This window comes from Miscanthus floridulus, chromosome 6 (assembly GCF_019320115.1).
Source record: "Miscanthus floridulus cultivar M001 chromosome 6, ASM1932011v1, whole genome shotgun sequence".
In the NCBI taxonomy this organism is placed as follows: Eukaryota; Viridiplantae; Streptophyta; class Magnoliopsida; order Poales; family Poaceae; genus Miscanthus; species Miscanthus floridulus.
Window position 1 is genome coordinate 2454655 of NC_089585.1, and position 16726 is coordinate 2471380.

The window sequence follows — 16726 nt, forward strand, 5'->3', positions numbered from 1 at the left end:
ATCTAGATTTGGCTTTTAAATTTTGATCTTATTATTCATTCATTTTTTTCATATAATGTTAAGTTAAAACTCTAGCGCCCAGTAGTATTTTGATAAAGAAAAAAAGGATTTTAGGTTCTAAATTGCACTCTTAGTGACTAAAGGGTATAAGCACTTGTTTCAGCTTGCGTTGTGGTACTCAAAAGGTTGAATTTCCTCTATTCAAGGTTTTGCCTTGGACTAAACTTTGACCAAGTAAACATAAAAATGCACAAACATTTGTGAGATCAAATTAGTAAGTCCACTGCGTAATATTTCTTGATAGTGCATTCATGTAGTATCTTTAGATGTTAATATACTTTTCTATAAACTCAGTCAATACCCTCTCTATTCTAAACTATATTGTAGTTCAGTTTTAAATCTGATTGGTTAAACTTATCTAATTTTATTAAATTTATAAATATATCAACATCTACAATGTCAAATTTGCTCAACTAAATTCTTCATAAAATATGTAGTGCATTTATTTGGATTCTTACATATTAATACATTTTTCTTAAAATATGCTAAAATTAGAGAAGTTTGACTTTGACAAAAAGTGAACTAGTAGTATATACCCCCGCATTCTAAATTATAAGATGTCTTGGCTTTCTAGATGCATTGTTTTTACTATGCGTCTAGACATAGTGTATATCTAAGTGCATAGCAAAAATTATATTATAGAAAAACAAAATGTCTTAATTTGCGAAAGGGCATGTAGCGTAGTGGTTACAAGAGCCTCAGTAGCACCTCAGGTCCTGGGTTCGACTCCTCGTGGGAGCAAATATTTTAGGATTTAACGACTCTCGAGGATTTGTTGGTTTAGTCTTCGAAGATGTTTATAGGGGTAGGGTTGAGTATGTGCGTTCATAGGTGTGAGTGTGTGCGCGTTATGAGTGTCTGAGTTATATTGTGTAATCGCAAAAGAATGTCTTATAATTTGAAATAGAGGTAGTAGTTTATATAATTCATAATGGAGGAAGAAATTTAGAATACAACCATGGAGGGAGCAACTCATGTTAATCGGATGTTTTTTTTAGTGGAGCACTGTCTTTATTCAATTAACGAAATGTAGTTACAAATACCATCGAGAGGCTCCAAAAACCAAACATGCCTATCTACTAGAAAATTTACGGAGCTTTTAGGTAGGAGATGTGCATCAATATTTGAACTCCGCCCTTCAAAGACGCAATCAATCCTTGTAAAGTTCTCCATTCTAGACTTTATTTCCAGGATGATGGCGCCATGCATGCCTACCCCCTCACCCTGGATATTTCGAACCGTGTTGGCACAATCACTAGCCATCCTTGTTGCCTGCAAACCATGGTCACTGGCTAGGGACAGTCCTTCACGGCAGGCTATCACCTCGACTACCTCCGCGTCAGTGTTTCCTTCCACTACCAGTGCTGAGGCTCCCAAGAAGTTGCCTCCTTCATCACATGCCACAGCAGCCGATGCCAAGCGCCTTAAATTCTTGGAAACTGTCGTATCCACGTTGATCTTGGCTAGCCCAGCTGGTGGTCTGATCCACCGAGGAGGCCGCCCCTGAGGTCTCTGGCCGAGCCTATTTCTTGTATAGTCGGAGTGTTATTGTTTTTTAGGGAAGTGTCGGCGCGAAATTGCGTCGACATACGACAAGTCAGGAGGATCTGCTCGATAGAGTCGGAGATCCGCTTGACTTCAATGCAGAGGTAACCGATTCTGCGTATTTCTCCGAGACGTGTCAGTCAATTTGACCCTACAATTGACAAGGAGAAAAAGTTTATCAGCAATTTAAGCTGAAACATGCCGGTCTGTGCCTAGACAGTTCCAAGTGTGCCGCTTCGGGAGCAGTCAGACGGAAAAAGCGACCACATAGCCGATACGCACAGAAATCAGCTATTACGGACTAAAGCTCGTGGGTAGCAATTGATTTTACGTTGATAGGTACAGTACACATAGATGTAAGTGAGATCATCAGCTAGGTAGATATTACCAGTATGAATCATTGAGCCGATAAATCTAATTGGGAAAAGATATAGCATATGAACAAATCGACTATCTAATACGAATGGACCTACAAACGCTCTGAATCTAATATGTTACCATCAACAGTGAGGTTCGACTGGATCAATGGCAGCTATGATGATAATAACAAACTAAAACCGAAGAATCCGTAAAAACATCCATACTTCGACAGGCTTTTCGAAAGACATGCTATACGTAAATGCTCGGATGAATCGGCTAAAATAATCGATTCAGGTGAAGAGGACTACAACGTGTGAATAATCGACTATTTTGCATGAACAAATCTATGGACTCCTCAGACTCAACCTGCTATCTCTAACAGTGGGGTTCGACCAGATCGTTGCAGCCGTGAAAAAGACAACGAATCAAACCCTTCAAGTACACAGATCTATTCACGCTTAATACAATCATGGACGCACACTGTAGGCGTTAACGCACAGGCGATCGGCTATTTAGCCGATGCAGGCATAGCAGACAGGTAAGGCCACACCTAATCAAGAACAAATCTACTAGCTAGCATCCTCCAATCTACAGTGCCATTAGTGGAGATCGACAAGATCGTTACAGCTATAATGGTGAACTATAAACTAGATTTAACTAGCCAGTAAACATCTTCAAGATTATTCATGCATTAACCGCGTACTATGCATGATCAGGATCGAGATAGAACAGCCGATGAAACATAACCCGTCGCTCAGAGTAAGAAACATCGTGTTGTAGTAAAGCGAACGACAGACCGAAAGGATATAAGGCTGATCTAACTCGATCTTGATCGGGCGGATTGATGTTGCTGTAAACTAATAACAATGAAAACATTAGCAAGATCGGTAACTTAATGAATCTACCCGAAGGACGCCACCCTTAGATAGAGCCGATAACTTGACCTTAATGTAGTTTAAGCAGTAGAGGTCGACCGGATCGATGCAACCGTACTTGAACTAGACAAGAGTCGATAACTAGCTTATACTAAGGTTCACAGTGGAGGTCGACCGGATCAATGCAGTCGTACAAACCAAAATATAAACCATGAGGGTACTTACTGCTGGAATTCTCATTGGGCGACTGGTTGGGGAAGGGGAGGGAGGAAAGCTAGCCTGATACCATGCTGGAATTCTCATTGGGCTTGGGCTAACCCTAGAAGGGTAGCAATGTATATTAGTCATACATGGGCCTCATGGGCCTAATACACTCATACTCTCATACTCCAACACTTACAGACAAACCGAAGGTCGGCCGGACCGATATAGCCCTGCTTGCTGAAGAACTCGCTGAGATCTACTCTAGTCCTACTCCTAAGGGTTGGCCGGAGCCGAAAAAGTAAATAACTTGTATTTGATTGATTGGATGTCCTTTTATAATAGCCGGGGTTCAATATTTATACCCGAAGCCAAAACATGAATCCTACTTAAGTACGACTCATTACAATCTTTGATATAGAATAAAAATATTCCTATTTTAAGATAACTTGGACCCTAATCTTTCCCTTTTTGTAGAGTCCGACATATTTCTTCCGGCACCAACCGTAGCTTTTGTTGTTATCTGTTGGCGCTATTTGAAGACACGATCTTGAAAGCTTTGAGTTCCTGTAATTCTTGTTTCCAAGTTTTGGTTTAAACAGGAAGGCTAGAGTGCTAATCGCCACATCACTTCGTTGGGATTTGTCTGGGCCGATGGCCTAGGCTGACGAATCTTTGGAACTGACGAATATATGGCCCATTATAGTGCAAATAGTGGGCCTGTTCCTCAAGGCCCAACTCTTTGGTAGGCTCCACCCATGTATCTATTGTCGTCTCCCATCGTAATTGAGAAGCAGAGGAGGTAGGCTCCATCTTCCTTGAGCCTTTACCTGTGTGCCATTATGAAAGATGGTCCTAACCTATAGGCCACTAAAAAGTTCAAACGCAACGTGGTGCCATGACGCTAAACTTTCTTGCCTTCCACACCATTCCATCCACTTTAGCTGCTAATGGTGTCAAATGGAGCTGCGAAAAGTCAAAACTACCCTCTAGCTATAGTACCTCGCTGAAAGTTGTGTTTTCCTCCCATGCCACTCCTTGGTCCTGTGACTTTGGCATTCGCCTAACAGTGTCAACTTAGGGCTTAATTAGTCGTTAATCTAAAGTGCAAATGATCCTGCCCCTTTAATGAAAGTTGTAGAGCTTGGGAGAATGATAACTTTGTTGCAGGCAACCCAGACCGAATCTAAATGAAATATGATGTAAATGAGATTCCAAGATGCCTACTCTGGCGCCTGCCAGGTGCTCGGTAGAATGCCACTTGGCCACATGCATTCCATGCTGCTGCTAGTGCCACATGCCCCTGCGCTAAGGATGCAAGTAGGGCAGCGGTGGGCAGCCCACCCCGCGTCCGCATCAACTGCAAGTGTTATGTGAGCTGACGCGGTAGCCCATGTCTTGCCGCTCTCTATTTGTGTGCTGGAGCAACAACCTGCAAAGTGCCATAAGCCCACAACGCACTTTCGCTGCTATCTGCTAACCTCCTCCACCCTACCACAGTGCCATAGTGCCAGTGTAGTGAATCAAACACAACTGATGCTGCTCCTGGTAACACCACGTTGGGTGATGGGTACCCCCACAAGCCGTGGCAGGCGTCGAAGCATTGGGTCTCCACCTTCATGGATCCATCTAGGTGCACTACGTAGGAGTCTAGGAGATGATCTTGATTCCATCGAGCAGCAATGGCACCGGCATGCTATGACAGTTCTAGTTCTAGCGCCATTCCATGGATGGACCCCATGGCTCCACCTTGGTGCCGCTCCCACGCCCCATCCGAGTAGTTGCACCTTGGCGCCGTGATCTTTCTTGTTGCTCCATCAGAGGAGGCGAAGCATGGTCATGCCAACCCCGCCACCCATGCGCACGGACTCCTCGGCCCCACGCGCACTAACTCCCTAGCTGAGCTCACCACGGCCACCACCTCCTACACCTGGCAGAGCTCATCATAGCCATGGTCTTCTGCGCCTCGATCGAGGTCATCATGAACACTATCTATGCTGACCCTAGCGAGCTCCCACCCTCGGCATTCCGCTCCCTAGCTGGGTGCCTACTTCATAGGCTCAATGAGTCTGCCACCATTTGCGCTAGGACAAGAGGAACAACGGGGACAGCGATGGTGGGATGTGGAGGCGCTTGATGGCGGTGAGGCGTGTTGGTGTAAGCCAGCTGCACAATGACTAGTGAAGTGAGGAGGAGCGCTAGACAACTGTGAAGGCTGGCAAGACAAGAATTCAAATTCAAGTCTAGAGTGTGAGCGGTTGGCATAGCCTGGAGGTGGTGACCGCACCCACGGCACGATCTAGAGCTGGCGGTTACACTAACACTCCTTTGTATCATGTTTTTATGGTTTTTGTGTGCATCACAATGTGTATTACCTATTGGCATAAATAACCGGGTATTTGATGAGCATGTGAGCATTTTGGTTATGTTGTAACCGTGTTTGTAATTGAACATCTAAATAGTGAAAAGGGGCACTGTCATCCCTGGCGGTTGCCATGGGTGTTCGTCGTGTTCATGCGCGTTCTTATGAATTAGGCTTAGCCATCGTGTGATTTTGCTTGTGATTGTTGATCATGTGCTATCATTTGGTATCGGAGCCATCAATCACTTGCAAAAGTGTCGTGTGATCGTGCCATGGGTGACCGGAGCGCCGGTGGCGGAGGCGGTGGTGATCGGATTACATATCCACTGCTCACCGCAACCAATTATACAAGCTAGAGCATCCACGTTCAGGTGATCATGGAGGATCAAGGCATTTGGGAGATCATGGAACCATCGAGGGAGACATCCGATCAGAGCATGATGGTGGTTACGGAGGTGAAGGCAAAGGACAGGAAGGCGCAGGTGCACTTACTCCAGTGCCTACCCGATGATCTGCTAATGCAAGTCACGATGAAGAAGACTGGGAAGGAGGTCTAGGTCTCGCTCAAGGCGAGGTTCATCGGCGAGGAGCGTGTCAAGGAGGCGCATTTGTAGATGTTGAAAAGCAAATTCGATGGCTTGCGGATGAAGGAGGAGGAGTCGATCGATGTGTATGCTAGGAAGCTGACGACGGTGTCGGTGAGGTATGCATATCTAGGTGGCACGTTGGATGACACTGTACCAATGAAGAAGCTCTTCGACACCGTGCCGGAGCACTACATCAACGTGGTCGTCGGGATCGAACAATTCTACAATCTCAAGAAGCTCACGTTCAATGAAGTTGTTGGGTGGTTGGAGGCATATGAGGAGCGCACCAAGCAGGGAGCAGGTGGTGGGAAGTCAGACATCGGCTAGGTGCTGCTGACGCAAGCTAAGTGGGAGGCTTGGCAAAAACAGACGATCGATGACGTGTCTAGGAAGAATTGTTCATAGGATGGCGGTGGCCATGGACGGGGTCGTGGCCATGGTGGTGGTAGCGATGGCTAGGGCAATCATGGAGAAGCTAGAAAGGATGGTGCGGGGAAGCGTGACAAGAGTCACATCAAGTGCTTCAAGTGTCATCTCTATGGGCACTATGCCAATAGGTGCCCTGGCGAGAAGAAGGAAGAAGAGGCGCACCATGTCAAGACGGTGGAGTATGAGCCTACAATGCTGCTCACTGAAATGGTGGAACCAGGACAACTCGAGCATCTATTGTAAAAAAAGGTCTAGGAGGAGTTGTGTCTGAATGAGGTGCATTTGGATACTGAATTGCACTTCACTGGTGATAGGGAGTCCTGTGGTGAACTGTGGTACCTAGATAATGGAGCCAATAACCATATGACAGGTGATCATCAGAAATTCAAAGATTTAGACACCACTGTTGGTGGCAAGGTACGTTTTGGAGATGGTTCTATAGTAGAAATTCATGGTAGAGGTTCCATTTTATTTCAAGGCATCTCTAGAGATCAGTGGATACTATTTGATGTCTATTTTATTCCAAAGCTTAAGAGTAATCTTATTAGTTTGGGTCAGTTGACTGAAATTGGGCATAGAATAGTGATGGATGATGATCTGATAGAAATGACTGAGAAAAGCACAATGAGAATGATAATGAGAGTACAAAGAACTAGGAATAGATTGTACAAAATTGAGTTGAAAACTGTAGAACCAGTGAGTCTTCTAGCCAATGTGGATGATGAGTCATGGTTGTGGCATGGCAGGCTTGGCCATGTCCATTTTCAGTTAATCAGGATGTTGGTAGAAAAGAAGATGGCAGGGGGTACCTCTAATTGAGCACCCAGATCAAGTTTGTCATTCTTGTTTAGTAGCAAAGCAAACAAAAAAAATCTTTTCCACAATGTGCTAAGTGGAGGGCAAATGAGCCTTTAGAGTTGATTCATGTTGATTTGTGTGGACCTATTACACCTGAAACAATTGGTGGAAACAAGTAATTCATGCTATTAGTTGATGATTGTACTAGATGGATGACAGTCTCAATTCTAAAAACAAAAGACCAAGCTTGTGCTGCATTTGTCAGGTTTAAGGCAGAGGCTGAGAATAGCTTGGGTCACAAAATTAAGATGGTAAGATCAGATAGAGGTGGTGAATTTTTAGTAGTAGCTTTTAGGGATGTATGTGAGCAGGTTGGCATCAAAAGGCAGTTCACAGCACCCTACTCACCATAGCAAAATGGTGTTGTTGAAAGAAGGAATAGGATTGTTATGGAGATGGCTAGATCATTACTAAAATGCATGAGTGTACCAGGATGTTTCTGGGGAGAAGCATTGAGACACTCAGTGTACTTGTTGAATAGGTTGCCAACTAAAGTAATGAGGAGCAGAACTCCATTTGAGGGATGGTGTGGTAGAAAACCTCAACTTGGGCATCTGAAGGTATTTGGGTGTAGAGCAAATGTCAGGCCAACAGCACCATATTTGAAGAAGTTAGATGACAGGAGTGTGCCTATGATTTATTTTGAAGTTGAGGAGGGCAGTAAAGCTCATAGGTTGTATAATCCAAAATCCAAAAGAATTGTAGTCAGCAGAGATGTTGTCTTTGAAGAAGGAATGGCTTGGGAATGGAGCACTAAATTTGGTGAAAATTCAAAATTTGTAGTGGATGAGTTTGTGGGTGTTCTAGCTCAACCATGGACTGGTGTTGTTGTTGTTGGTAATCTGCAAGATCACTCAGATGAGAATTTAGGGGGAGCAGGAGGTCCATTTGATGGTGTACAAACCACTAGTGAAGTGGTTGAGTTAGTTCAGCAAGGAACTGAGACATAGACTGACACTGTTCATGGTCAGACAACAGATGCAGAATTAGCTCCAGCTCAAAATGCAGACTTGGATCTAGGTGATATGGACATGGAAGATTCAAGTGACTATGATGAGGAACCTTTGAGGTTCAGAAGCCTGAATGAAGTGTATCAGGATAGTGTGGAAGTGGAGTTAACTTTTGACACATAAGTTGATGCACTATTAGTAGTGATGGAGGAACCTAATTGCTACAAAGAAGCAGCTGGTGATAGAGATTGGGTGCCATCTATGAAGAGTGAGATCCAATCCATAAACAAGAACAAGACATGGGAGTTGGTGAATTTACCAGCTGGTCACAAACCTATAGGACTGAAGTGGGTTTTCAAACTAAAAAGGAATGCAGATGGAGAGGTGGTGAAGCACAAAGCCATATTGGTTGCCAAAGGATATGTACAAAAATAAGGAATTGATTTTGAGAAAGTGTTTGCTCTAGTGGCAAGACTTGACACTGTGAGACTAATTTTGGCCTTGGTAGCTAAAAGAGGTTGGGAGGTGCACCATCTAGATGTCAAAACTGCATTTCTCAGTGGGGAACTTGCTGAAAATGTATATGTGTCTCTGCTAGAAGGGTTTGTGAGGAAAGGAAAGGGGCAGATGGTGCTTAAACTAAGCAAAGCTCTATATGGGTTGAAACAAGCTCCTAGAGCTTGGAATGTGAAGCTAGACAACAGTCTGAAGAAACTTGGTTTTAGAAAATGTGTGACTAAACCAGCAGTTTACATCAGAGGAGCAGGCTTGTCAGCTGTGATGCTTGGTGTATATGTGGATGACTTGATAGCGACTGGTGGTGATCCAGTAGAAATAGTAGCTTTCAAGGAGCAGATGACTTCAGTATTTGAAATGAGTGACTTGGGTTTACTGTCATTCTATCTAGGAATTGAAGTTGAGTAGAAAAAAGACTACATAACTATCAAGCAAACTAGTTATGCCAAGAAAGTGAGTCAGTTTGGAATGACTAACTGCAATGCCACTAAGTGTCCAATGGATCCAGGTGCTAAACTTGATGCAGATAAATAGGGAGAGAGGATTGATGCTATAGAGTATAGGAGGATCATTGGTTGTCTCAGGTATTTGTTGCATACTAGGCTAGACCTTTCTTTCTCAGTGGGCATGGCTAGTAGGTTCATGGAGAAGCCTACTGTCAAGCATCTGAAAGCAGTGAAGCAAATTCTGAGATACTTGAAGGGCACTTTGAACTTTGGGTTAGTCTACACTCAAGAAGGCAAAGAGGAACTATTGGTAGGGTATACTAATAGTGATGTTGGAGGTGATCTTGTGGGGAGGAGCACTGGTGGAATGGCTTTTGATGTGAATGAGAGCCTAGTGACTTGGAATTCCCACAAGGAGAAAATAGTGGCATTGTCATCATGTGAAGCTGAGTTTATGGTAGCAGCTAAGCAAGCTTTGTGGCTCAAGAATCTATTGGGAGAGCTCACTGGTACTCAATTGAAGACAGTGACATTGATGGTGGACAACAACTCAGCCATTGCTTTGATGAAAATCCTATGTTTCATGGCAGAAGCAAGCACATAGACATTAAGTACCATTTCATCAGGGGGTGTGTTGAGCGTGGCCAGATTGTTGTGAAGAGGGTTAGGACTTTGGATCAAAAAGCAGACTCTCTGACAAAGCCACTGTCGGCGGTGAAGTTGGGGGTGATGAGGCATATGCTAGGTGTCCGAGAGCTAGAGGTACATCAGGCTTAAGGGGGAGATTGTTGGTGTAAGCTAGCTATATGATGACGTGGTGAAGTGAGGAGGAGCGCTAGACAACTGTGATGGGGGAAAGACAAGAATTCAAATTCAAGTCTGGAGCGTGAGCGGTTGGCGCAGCCTAGAGGTGGTGACTGCGCCCTAGGCACGATCTAGAGCTGGTAGTTACACTAACATTCCTTTGTATCACGTTTTTATGGTTTCTGTGTGTGTCACAGTGTGTATTAGCTATTGGTATAAATAGCTAGGTGTTTAGTGAGCATGTGAGCATTTTGGTTATGTTGTAACCGTGTTTGTAATCGAACATCTGAATAGTGAAAAGGGGTAGTGTCATCCCTGGCGGTTGCCATGGGTGTTCATCGTGTTCATGCGTGTTCTTGTGAATTAGGCTTAGCCACCGTGTGATTTGCTTGTGATTGTTGATCCTGTGCTATCAGGGCGGTCAGTGGGCGGGAGGTACGCGAGGAACATCGTCCCAAAGCCGTCGTCGCCGAGCTTGCATGCCACGTCGAAGCCCACGGTGGTGGCGCACAGCTACTCATAGGTGAAGGACAGACGATGGTGGTGGAGCCCGTGCCACCGGAGGAACGCCACCGAGGAAGACCCCACCACTGCTGGCTCCCGCGCCACTGCGCCTAGGAGCGGAACCGGCGCACCGCGATGGCGGCGTAGAGGTAGAGCAGGAGAAGTGCGAGGAGCGACGCGGCGGTAGCGAGTGCCATAGTGGGCATGTTGGTGCCGTTGCCATGCTGCTGCTGCTACCGCAGCAGCGGCGGGGGCGTGTGGATGTGCCGGCACACGGCCGGCAATGAGGAGGAGGAGCAAGATGAGGCGGAGGAGATGCGGTCACATTTTGGCGTGGTGCGGCGAGCGATCTAGGCCAGGGCCGCACGGGTGAGAAGAGGGAGAGAGATGTCCAATGCGTCGTCATTAGCAGTATCAGCTGGCCTCCTGCGCCAGCGTGGCCACGCCCGCCCGTGGAGATCTCTACCGTCGGTGCCGGCGGAATCGAGTACCGCCACCACTGCAGCCAGATCCACGTGCATGTCAGCCCCCAGCGACAGTGCCGGCCTGACTCGTGCTCACGACAGCCCCAGCGGTAGTCTAACCCATGTGCATGGTGAGCCTCGGCGGCGGTGTGGCCAGATCCGTGCATGGGCAGCCCCTAGCAGTGGTACCGGCCTGACGGCGTGCACGGCGACCCTTGGTGGCGGTGACTCTCTTCCTTGACCGGCGTGTCGTCTCCCTCCCTTCTCGACTCGCTGGCATGGACGTTCCGGTGTGTGAGCATGAGAGAGAGGACAGGGCCAGTAGAGAAGGGCATCTTGGACATCTTCACCCGCTGGATCTACATGTCAGAGCTACCAAACGGTGAAAAACAAACGGAGGGTGGATGGAATGACGTGAAAGACAAGAAAGTTTAGCGTCATGGTATCAGGGTGCGTTTTAACTTTTTAGTGGCATGTATGTCAGGACCATCTTTCGTAATGGCACGGAGGCTATCTTCTTTGAGCCTTTTATCTGTGTGCCATTATAAAAGATCCAAATTATCTGTGTACCATCAAAAAACGAAAAGTTGTTCAGTACCCTTGCATGAAATTTTCTGGTTGTCGCAATTGTCGAATTTTTATTTATTGGAATTGTTGTAATTGTTATATTTATTGGTTCTCGCAATTGTCTAATTTATATATATTGGTTGTCGTAATTGTCGAGTTTATATTTATTGGTTATCGTAATTGTCGATTTTATATTTATTTGAATTTTTATGTGCAACACACAAGTTGTCATAGTGGTATAGAGGCACCAGAAGAAAAAGGGAAAATTTGATGGATACCACAACTAAGGGTAAAAGAATTATTTTCGCTGGTCGTTAGCTGCTGTTACAGATAAAATAGACGAAAGTGGTATGTAAGGAAAAAAAAATTCATATAAGAATACTCTAGAATTTTTCGTTTTTTTATGGTATAAAGGTAATATCCATCTTTTGTAATGACACGCGGGCTAGAAGGCTCATCTTCTTTCCAGTTCCGTTCCACCGACATCCTCTCCTTCCACTTCTCCCCAACCCCAACAAGGGTTTTCGCCGACGCGTCGGCAGCGGGAGATGGACTCCGCGGAGGACGCCGCGGCGAAGTTCTCCTCCCTCTACGCCGAGCTCGCTGCCAAGGCCTCTCGCGTCGCCGAGCTGGAGGCTAGGGTCTCGGCCCTCGAAACCGAGAACGCGGGCTTGAGGGAGGCCCTGGTGGTGGCGAGGCGAGAAGCAACGGGCAGTACAGGCGGGGAGGAGGACCCAGTTCTACGCGGAATCAAGCACGAGGCGGTCGAGAAGCGTGGCGGGGGCGTGGCCCGCGACGCAATTGAGGTCAGCGACGACGAGGAGGGCGCTGCTGCTGTAGGTGCCAACAAAGGGGGAAGCCCGGAGGAGGCCGTGGGTGCCGTCCCGGCTCCTCGGAAGCGGGCGGTGTCCGGAGAGAGCGTGGGCGAAGCCGATGCGGAGGACGCGGAGGGAGGCGGAAGAGGCAACCGGGAGAGCAGCGCGGGTCTGGAGGATGACGATGTTTCGGTCACGCCGCGGGGGAAGAAGCGTGGCCGTGGGGCGGCGGCGGCGCGGGTGGTCACCAGTGATAGCGAGGATGATGGTGGTGATGAGGATGAGCTTGGGAGTGGCAAGGATGACGTCAACGATCAGGAGGGTCTCATGAGCAGTAGGAAGCGCGCCTTTCGTCGAGTCAGTGACAGTGAGGATGAGGATGGCGATGAGGACGTACCTCCGCATCAGACTGGGAGTGGGGAGGAGGATGTGCATGATATGGTTCCCATCTATGAATTGCTCAAGAGGGTGCCTAGTGAGGACGGTGATGAATCGGATGAGGACAAAGGGGATTCCGCTCCCGCGACGAGGCGTTCTTCTCGGTTGGTTAAGAGGGTTCCTAGTGAGGATGATGATGAATCAGATGAGGCCAAAGGGCATTCTGCTCCCGCAACGAGGCGTTCTGCTCGGTTGGTTAAGAAACAGTCAAAATCCGACCGCGTGTTTCGTGGAATCAGTGAAGGTGAGGATGAGGATGGCAATGAGGGCATAGCTGCGCCTCAGACTGAGAGCGGGGACGAGGAGGATGATATGGTTCCCATCGATAAATCACTCAAGAGGATGCCAAAAGAGAGGGCGAGTGAGGAAAGCGATGAATCTGATGTGGCCAAAGGGCATTCTGCTCCTGCGTCTAGGCGTTCTGCTCGGTTGGTAAAGAATCAGTCAAAAGGGCGAAGAGCTGCATGTCCGGGGCTCCACTTTGTTGAACCACCCAAGGATGTTGAAGGGAGTGAAGATGATATGGAAGAAGACGATGATATGAATGAGTTCATAAATGATGGTTCTTCTGATAATGCTAGTGATTCTGCTGAGGAATCCTGTGACGAATCAGATGTACCATCTGTTCTGAATGAAAAATCCTCCCCAGGACTAGAAGTGTCTGATTGTGAGGTGGACTATAAAGATGTTATGGCTTACATTGGCCGTAAAAAGAAAGCTAAAGAGTGGGATTATGAGGCAGATATGCTAGCAGCATTTGGTGAACATCCTGAGCTTTGCTTGAAGGCTGTTTGTGCCATCTACCGGAAGCAAACTGAGGATGAACAGGTGGAAAAGGCCTCTTTAGTTCATAATAAGCAGGGATTTAGCAACAAAGATGCCCCAAGGTATGTTTATATGCATCTCATTGGTTTTTTGCACAGTTAATTGCAGATTCATTGCTCGCAAATAAGAAGGCGGTGCTGTTTGAAGCAGCATGAATTTGAGCATAGTAGGGACTTTCCTGTATACATGTATTTGTTACCGTAGGTTCCTAGGAAGGTACATTATCTAGATTGAATTTCTAAATGTGTCGACATTTCTTGTTAGGAATCATTTTTTTTTTGAGCCTGGACTCCAAGTGTACAAGTTGTAGTATCTGTACTCAACACAACACACTCACACCACCACACACACACACCCCTAGAAACTACAGCCTATACACCTTAAACGTCCTTCTGGAGATCACCAAAGCTCCACAAGCCTCGTAGACGATGGGCACGTCGTAGTCCCATTGTAGCACCACGTGATTGTCCAGGACCTGCACGAAATAAATATGGGTGCGAGACCGAAAATTCTGCTCCCCGGGGGGATCGAACTCCGGCCGGCAAGCCCCAACACCCCTGGGCACTTGCCACCCGAGCTAGGCTCGGTCCGCTGTTAGGAATCAATATTGAATTAGCTTACTAGCTCTGCACTTGATTATTAACAAACATTTCATAGACAGTGTTAATTAACAAAAAAAAGGTGTTTTTTGTTAAGTTTCTTGAACGCAATGCTCAAAAAACCGGCTATGATTTTTGTTCAGCTAAACAATTTAGGTTGAGAGGAAATTTCAGTGCTAAGTAACTTGCACGATATGCTTGTATTTTATTTAGCTCGTCTGTAGTATTTTGTAGTAAAGTAGAATGAAAAGATGAGCACTAAGGGAAGTTGGTGTTCTCAGTCTGCTGATAGTTGATTGCACTGTACTGTTCATATAGGGGATCTCGCATAGCAGAATTTCTTCTGGATGGTGATCGGGTTGGTCCACTGAAGAAGACCGTCTCAGATTTGGACGAGTATGATCGTTATGCTTTTGAGTTCTGTCGCAAGGTGGCTTCACACTACTCAAAACAACTTTTTGCAATTTACCAGAACAAGGAGGACCCTTACTTTCATCCATAGCTCTGGTAATGTCTACACCTTACATTGACCTTGTATGTCTCCCCTTTAGTATTCTGCCAACTGCCTGCTACACTCTTTTGTACATATATGTTTAATTGTTGGGTCTCCTGAAGAAGTTAGGACCTGTTAAATGTAGTTTCGGAGAATGTAGTGGCCTTAATGTGCCATAGGAGTGTTGTTTAGGAAGACAAGTGCTTATGGTGTTTGTGTTATGGTCTTGTCCGTGCTACAATCCTGTTTAATATACCTCATTAAGATACTCTGTTTATTGAGTTGGGGGCATGAATCCTTCTCTTCTGCAAATGGATGTGTGACCAATGTACTGTTACTTCCAGACTCATATGCACTTATGAGTGCTTAAGTTAGGCCTGCAAATGGGGTAAGACCCACCCCACATCCGCCCTAACCCGTTCGCCTGACAACCTGACATAACCTGCCAACCCAACCCCACCCAAAAATCAAATTACTAAACCTGCCCCACTCTTGTGGGTCCACTCAAGCGCGAACTTGTCGTCCGTCTTGGCCTCTTGACTCGCCTGAGCGCCTAGCACACACAAATATCACATCGCATCATGAGCTCGCTTGGCTGGTGCACCACCTACCCTCCCAGCTCCGCTGCCCGCTCGCAAATCACCGGTGCATTCCCAAACCCGATGTGCAACCTCGCGCAGCACCACCGTCTCCTACTCTCTTAAACCGGTGGCTGACCTCAATGTGCCTTCCAGGAGCAAAAGGCAGATATGAGGCATAATCTCCCATTTAGATACATAGGACATGGAGTTGCTAGCTCATGCCTCTATAACCATTCAACCAAGGTGGCAAAATCCCTTCCGTGCAAACCATGATAAAGACATGCATGTAGCCGTTTTCAATGTAACCATCTGCCTGCTGTAGCAATTACAAGAGTAGATTCTGTTTCTCTCATTTACTACAACTAACAAAAGGGCACGTGCTATATATATATATATGCAACAGTGAGGAGCTCTTGTCAGCAATTGAATACAGAATATGACGAGGAGTCTGCTGCATTATTTTCAGACGTTATGGGCGGCCCGCAAGTATGTTTTATCATGTCAATGGCTGTTATGTAGATTTCCTTTTCGTATTGATGTCGGGGAAAGGCACCATTGTGCCAAGAAGAGCTAATACGACGAGTCTGATGCATTCTTTTCAGAGGGTATGTGGCCTGCAATGATGTTTTCGTCATGGCAATGCCTGTTAATGCAGGTTTCGTTTTCGTATTGAAGTTGGGCACCATTGTGGCAAGAACAGCTACAGCTTGTTTGTTTCCTTTCCAAGCAATCTGTATTAAACACAGGGACCCAGCCTAATCTGCACCACTCCTTTCCTGACTAAATCATTATATTTAACTAATACGTAAATCATTATTCAGCTTTCTGTCTGCACTCTGCCACATGTATCCAGTGTGAGCTGAGACGTGTTGGAACGGACGCTACACGTCTGTAAGAGCAGACCGGAGCACCGTATGCTGCATTTTGAGTACCCACAAGTGAACGGATGCCTCATGTATGCCAGATTGTACTGTTGCTCATCGTCTCTTGTACTGCACCTGTGAACTGTGGTCCATTGTCCGTAGCAAAAACTTAGTTTCTGAAAGTGAACTGTGATGCATTATCCGTAGCAGAAACTTGTATGACTGAAAGTCTGAAACTATTTGCAATAGCGGAACAATAATGTGGCAAGTCTGACTGTCAGTTAATGTGCCCGACATTGAGTTTGTTACAAGTTGCTTACCGCTTTTGTACTTTCGACGACTTGCCGCAATTTGCAAGGCGCAGTCATTGTCCAAGGCCCTGCTTGCTAACTTATCAGCCATACAATTTCAACGAAATAACGTTATTTTTCTCTCAACAAATCAGCATCAATTGTTTTTGCAGTCAGCCGAACAGAGCCTATATACGAGGACGAGCAGGCAATGGCGTTACTCCCCCCACCCAAAAAAACAAACTACTTTTAATCAGCTTGTAGTTGCAATGTTGCCTGATGCGAATAGTAGGA

At 46.1% G+C, this 16726-nt stretch overlaps 2 protein-coding genes across 5 annotated transcripts; both read left to right on the plus strand.

Moving 5' to 3' along the window:
- Nucleotides 1–9370: 9370 nt before the first annotated feature.
- On the plus strand, nt 9371–10516 carry LOC136457355 (secreted RxLR effector protein 161-like). Its single transcript, XM_066457383.1, has 2 exons — nt 9371–9698; nt 10410–10516. Exons 1-2 carry the CDS (start codon nt 9371–9373, stop codon nt 10514–10516), a joined length of 435 nt encoding a protein of 144 aa, XP_066313480.1.
- Nucleotides 10517–11980: 1464 nt separating this feature from the next.
- Nucleotides 11981–16429, plus strand: LOC136457411 (uncharacterized). Of its 4 annotated transcripts, none has more exons than XR_010759712.1 (4): nt 11981–13668; nt 14524–14712; nt 15683–15765; nt 15882–16429. XR_010759712.1 is itself a non-coding variant. In XM_066457439.1 (3 exons), the coding sequence occupies exons 1-2, from the start codon at nt 12077–12079 to the stop codon at nt 14705–14707; spliced, it is 1776 nt and encodes a 591-aa protein (XP_066313536.1). In that variant the 5' UTR covers nt 11981–12076; the 3' UTR covers nt 14708–14712; nt 15683–16429. The 4 variants fall into 4 exon arrangements, 2 of the variants coding, with proteins under 2 accessions (XP_066313536.1, XP_066313537.1); XR_010759713.1 differs by having other exon boundaries at nt 15935–16429; XM_066457439.1 differs by having other exon boundaries at nt 15683–16429.
- Nucleotides 16430–16726: the final 297 nt, after the last annotated feature.

Bases quoted from the DNA above. Each gene is read 5' to 3' on its own strand.
- LOC136457355 (XM_066457383.1), top strand. From the start codon at position 9,371: ATGGCTAGTAGGTTCATGGAGAAGCCTACTGTCAAGCATCTGAAAGCA. The intron at 9,699-10,409 runs GTACTCAATTGA...CTGTGCTATCAG, and splicing joins TCTATTGGGAGAGCTCACTG to GGCGGTCAGTGGGCGGGAGG.
- LOC136457411 (XM_066457439.1), top strand. From the start codon at position 12,077: ATGGACTCCGCGGAGGACGCCGCGGCGAAGTTCTCCTCCCTCTACGCC. The intron at 13,669-14,523 runs GTATGTTTATAT...CTGTTCATATAG, and splicing joins AGCAACAAAGATGCCCCAAG to GGGATCTCGCATAGCAGAAT.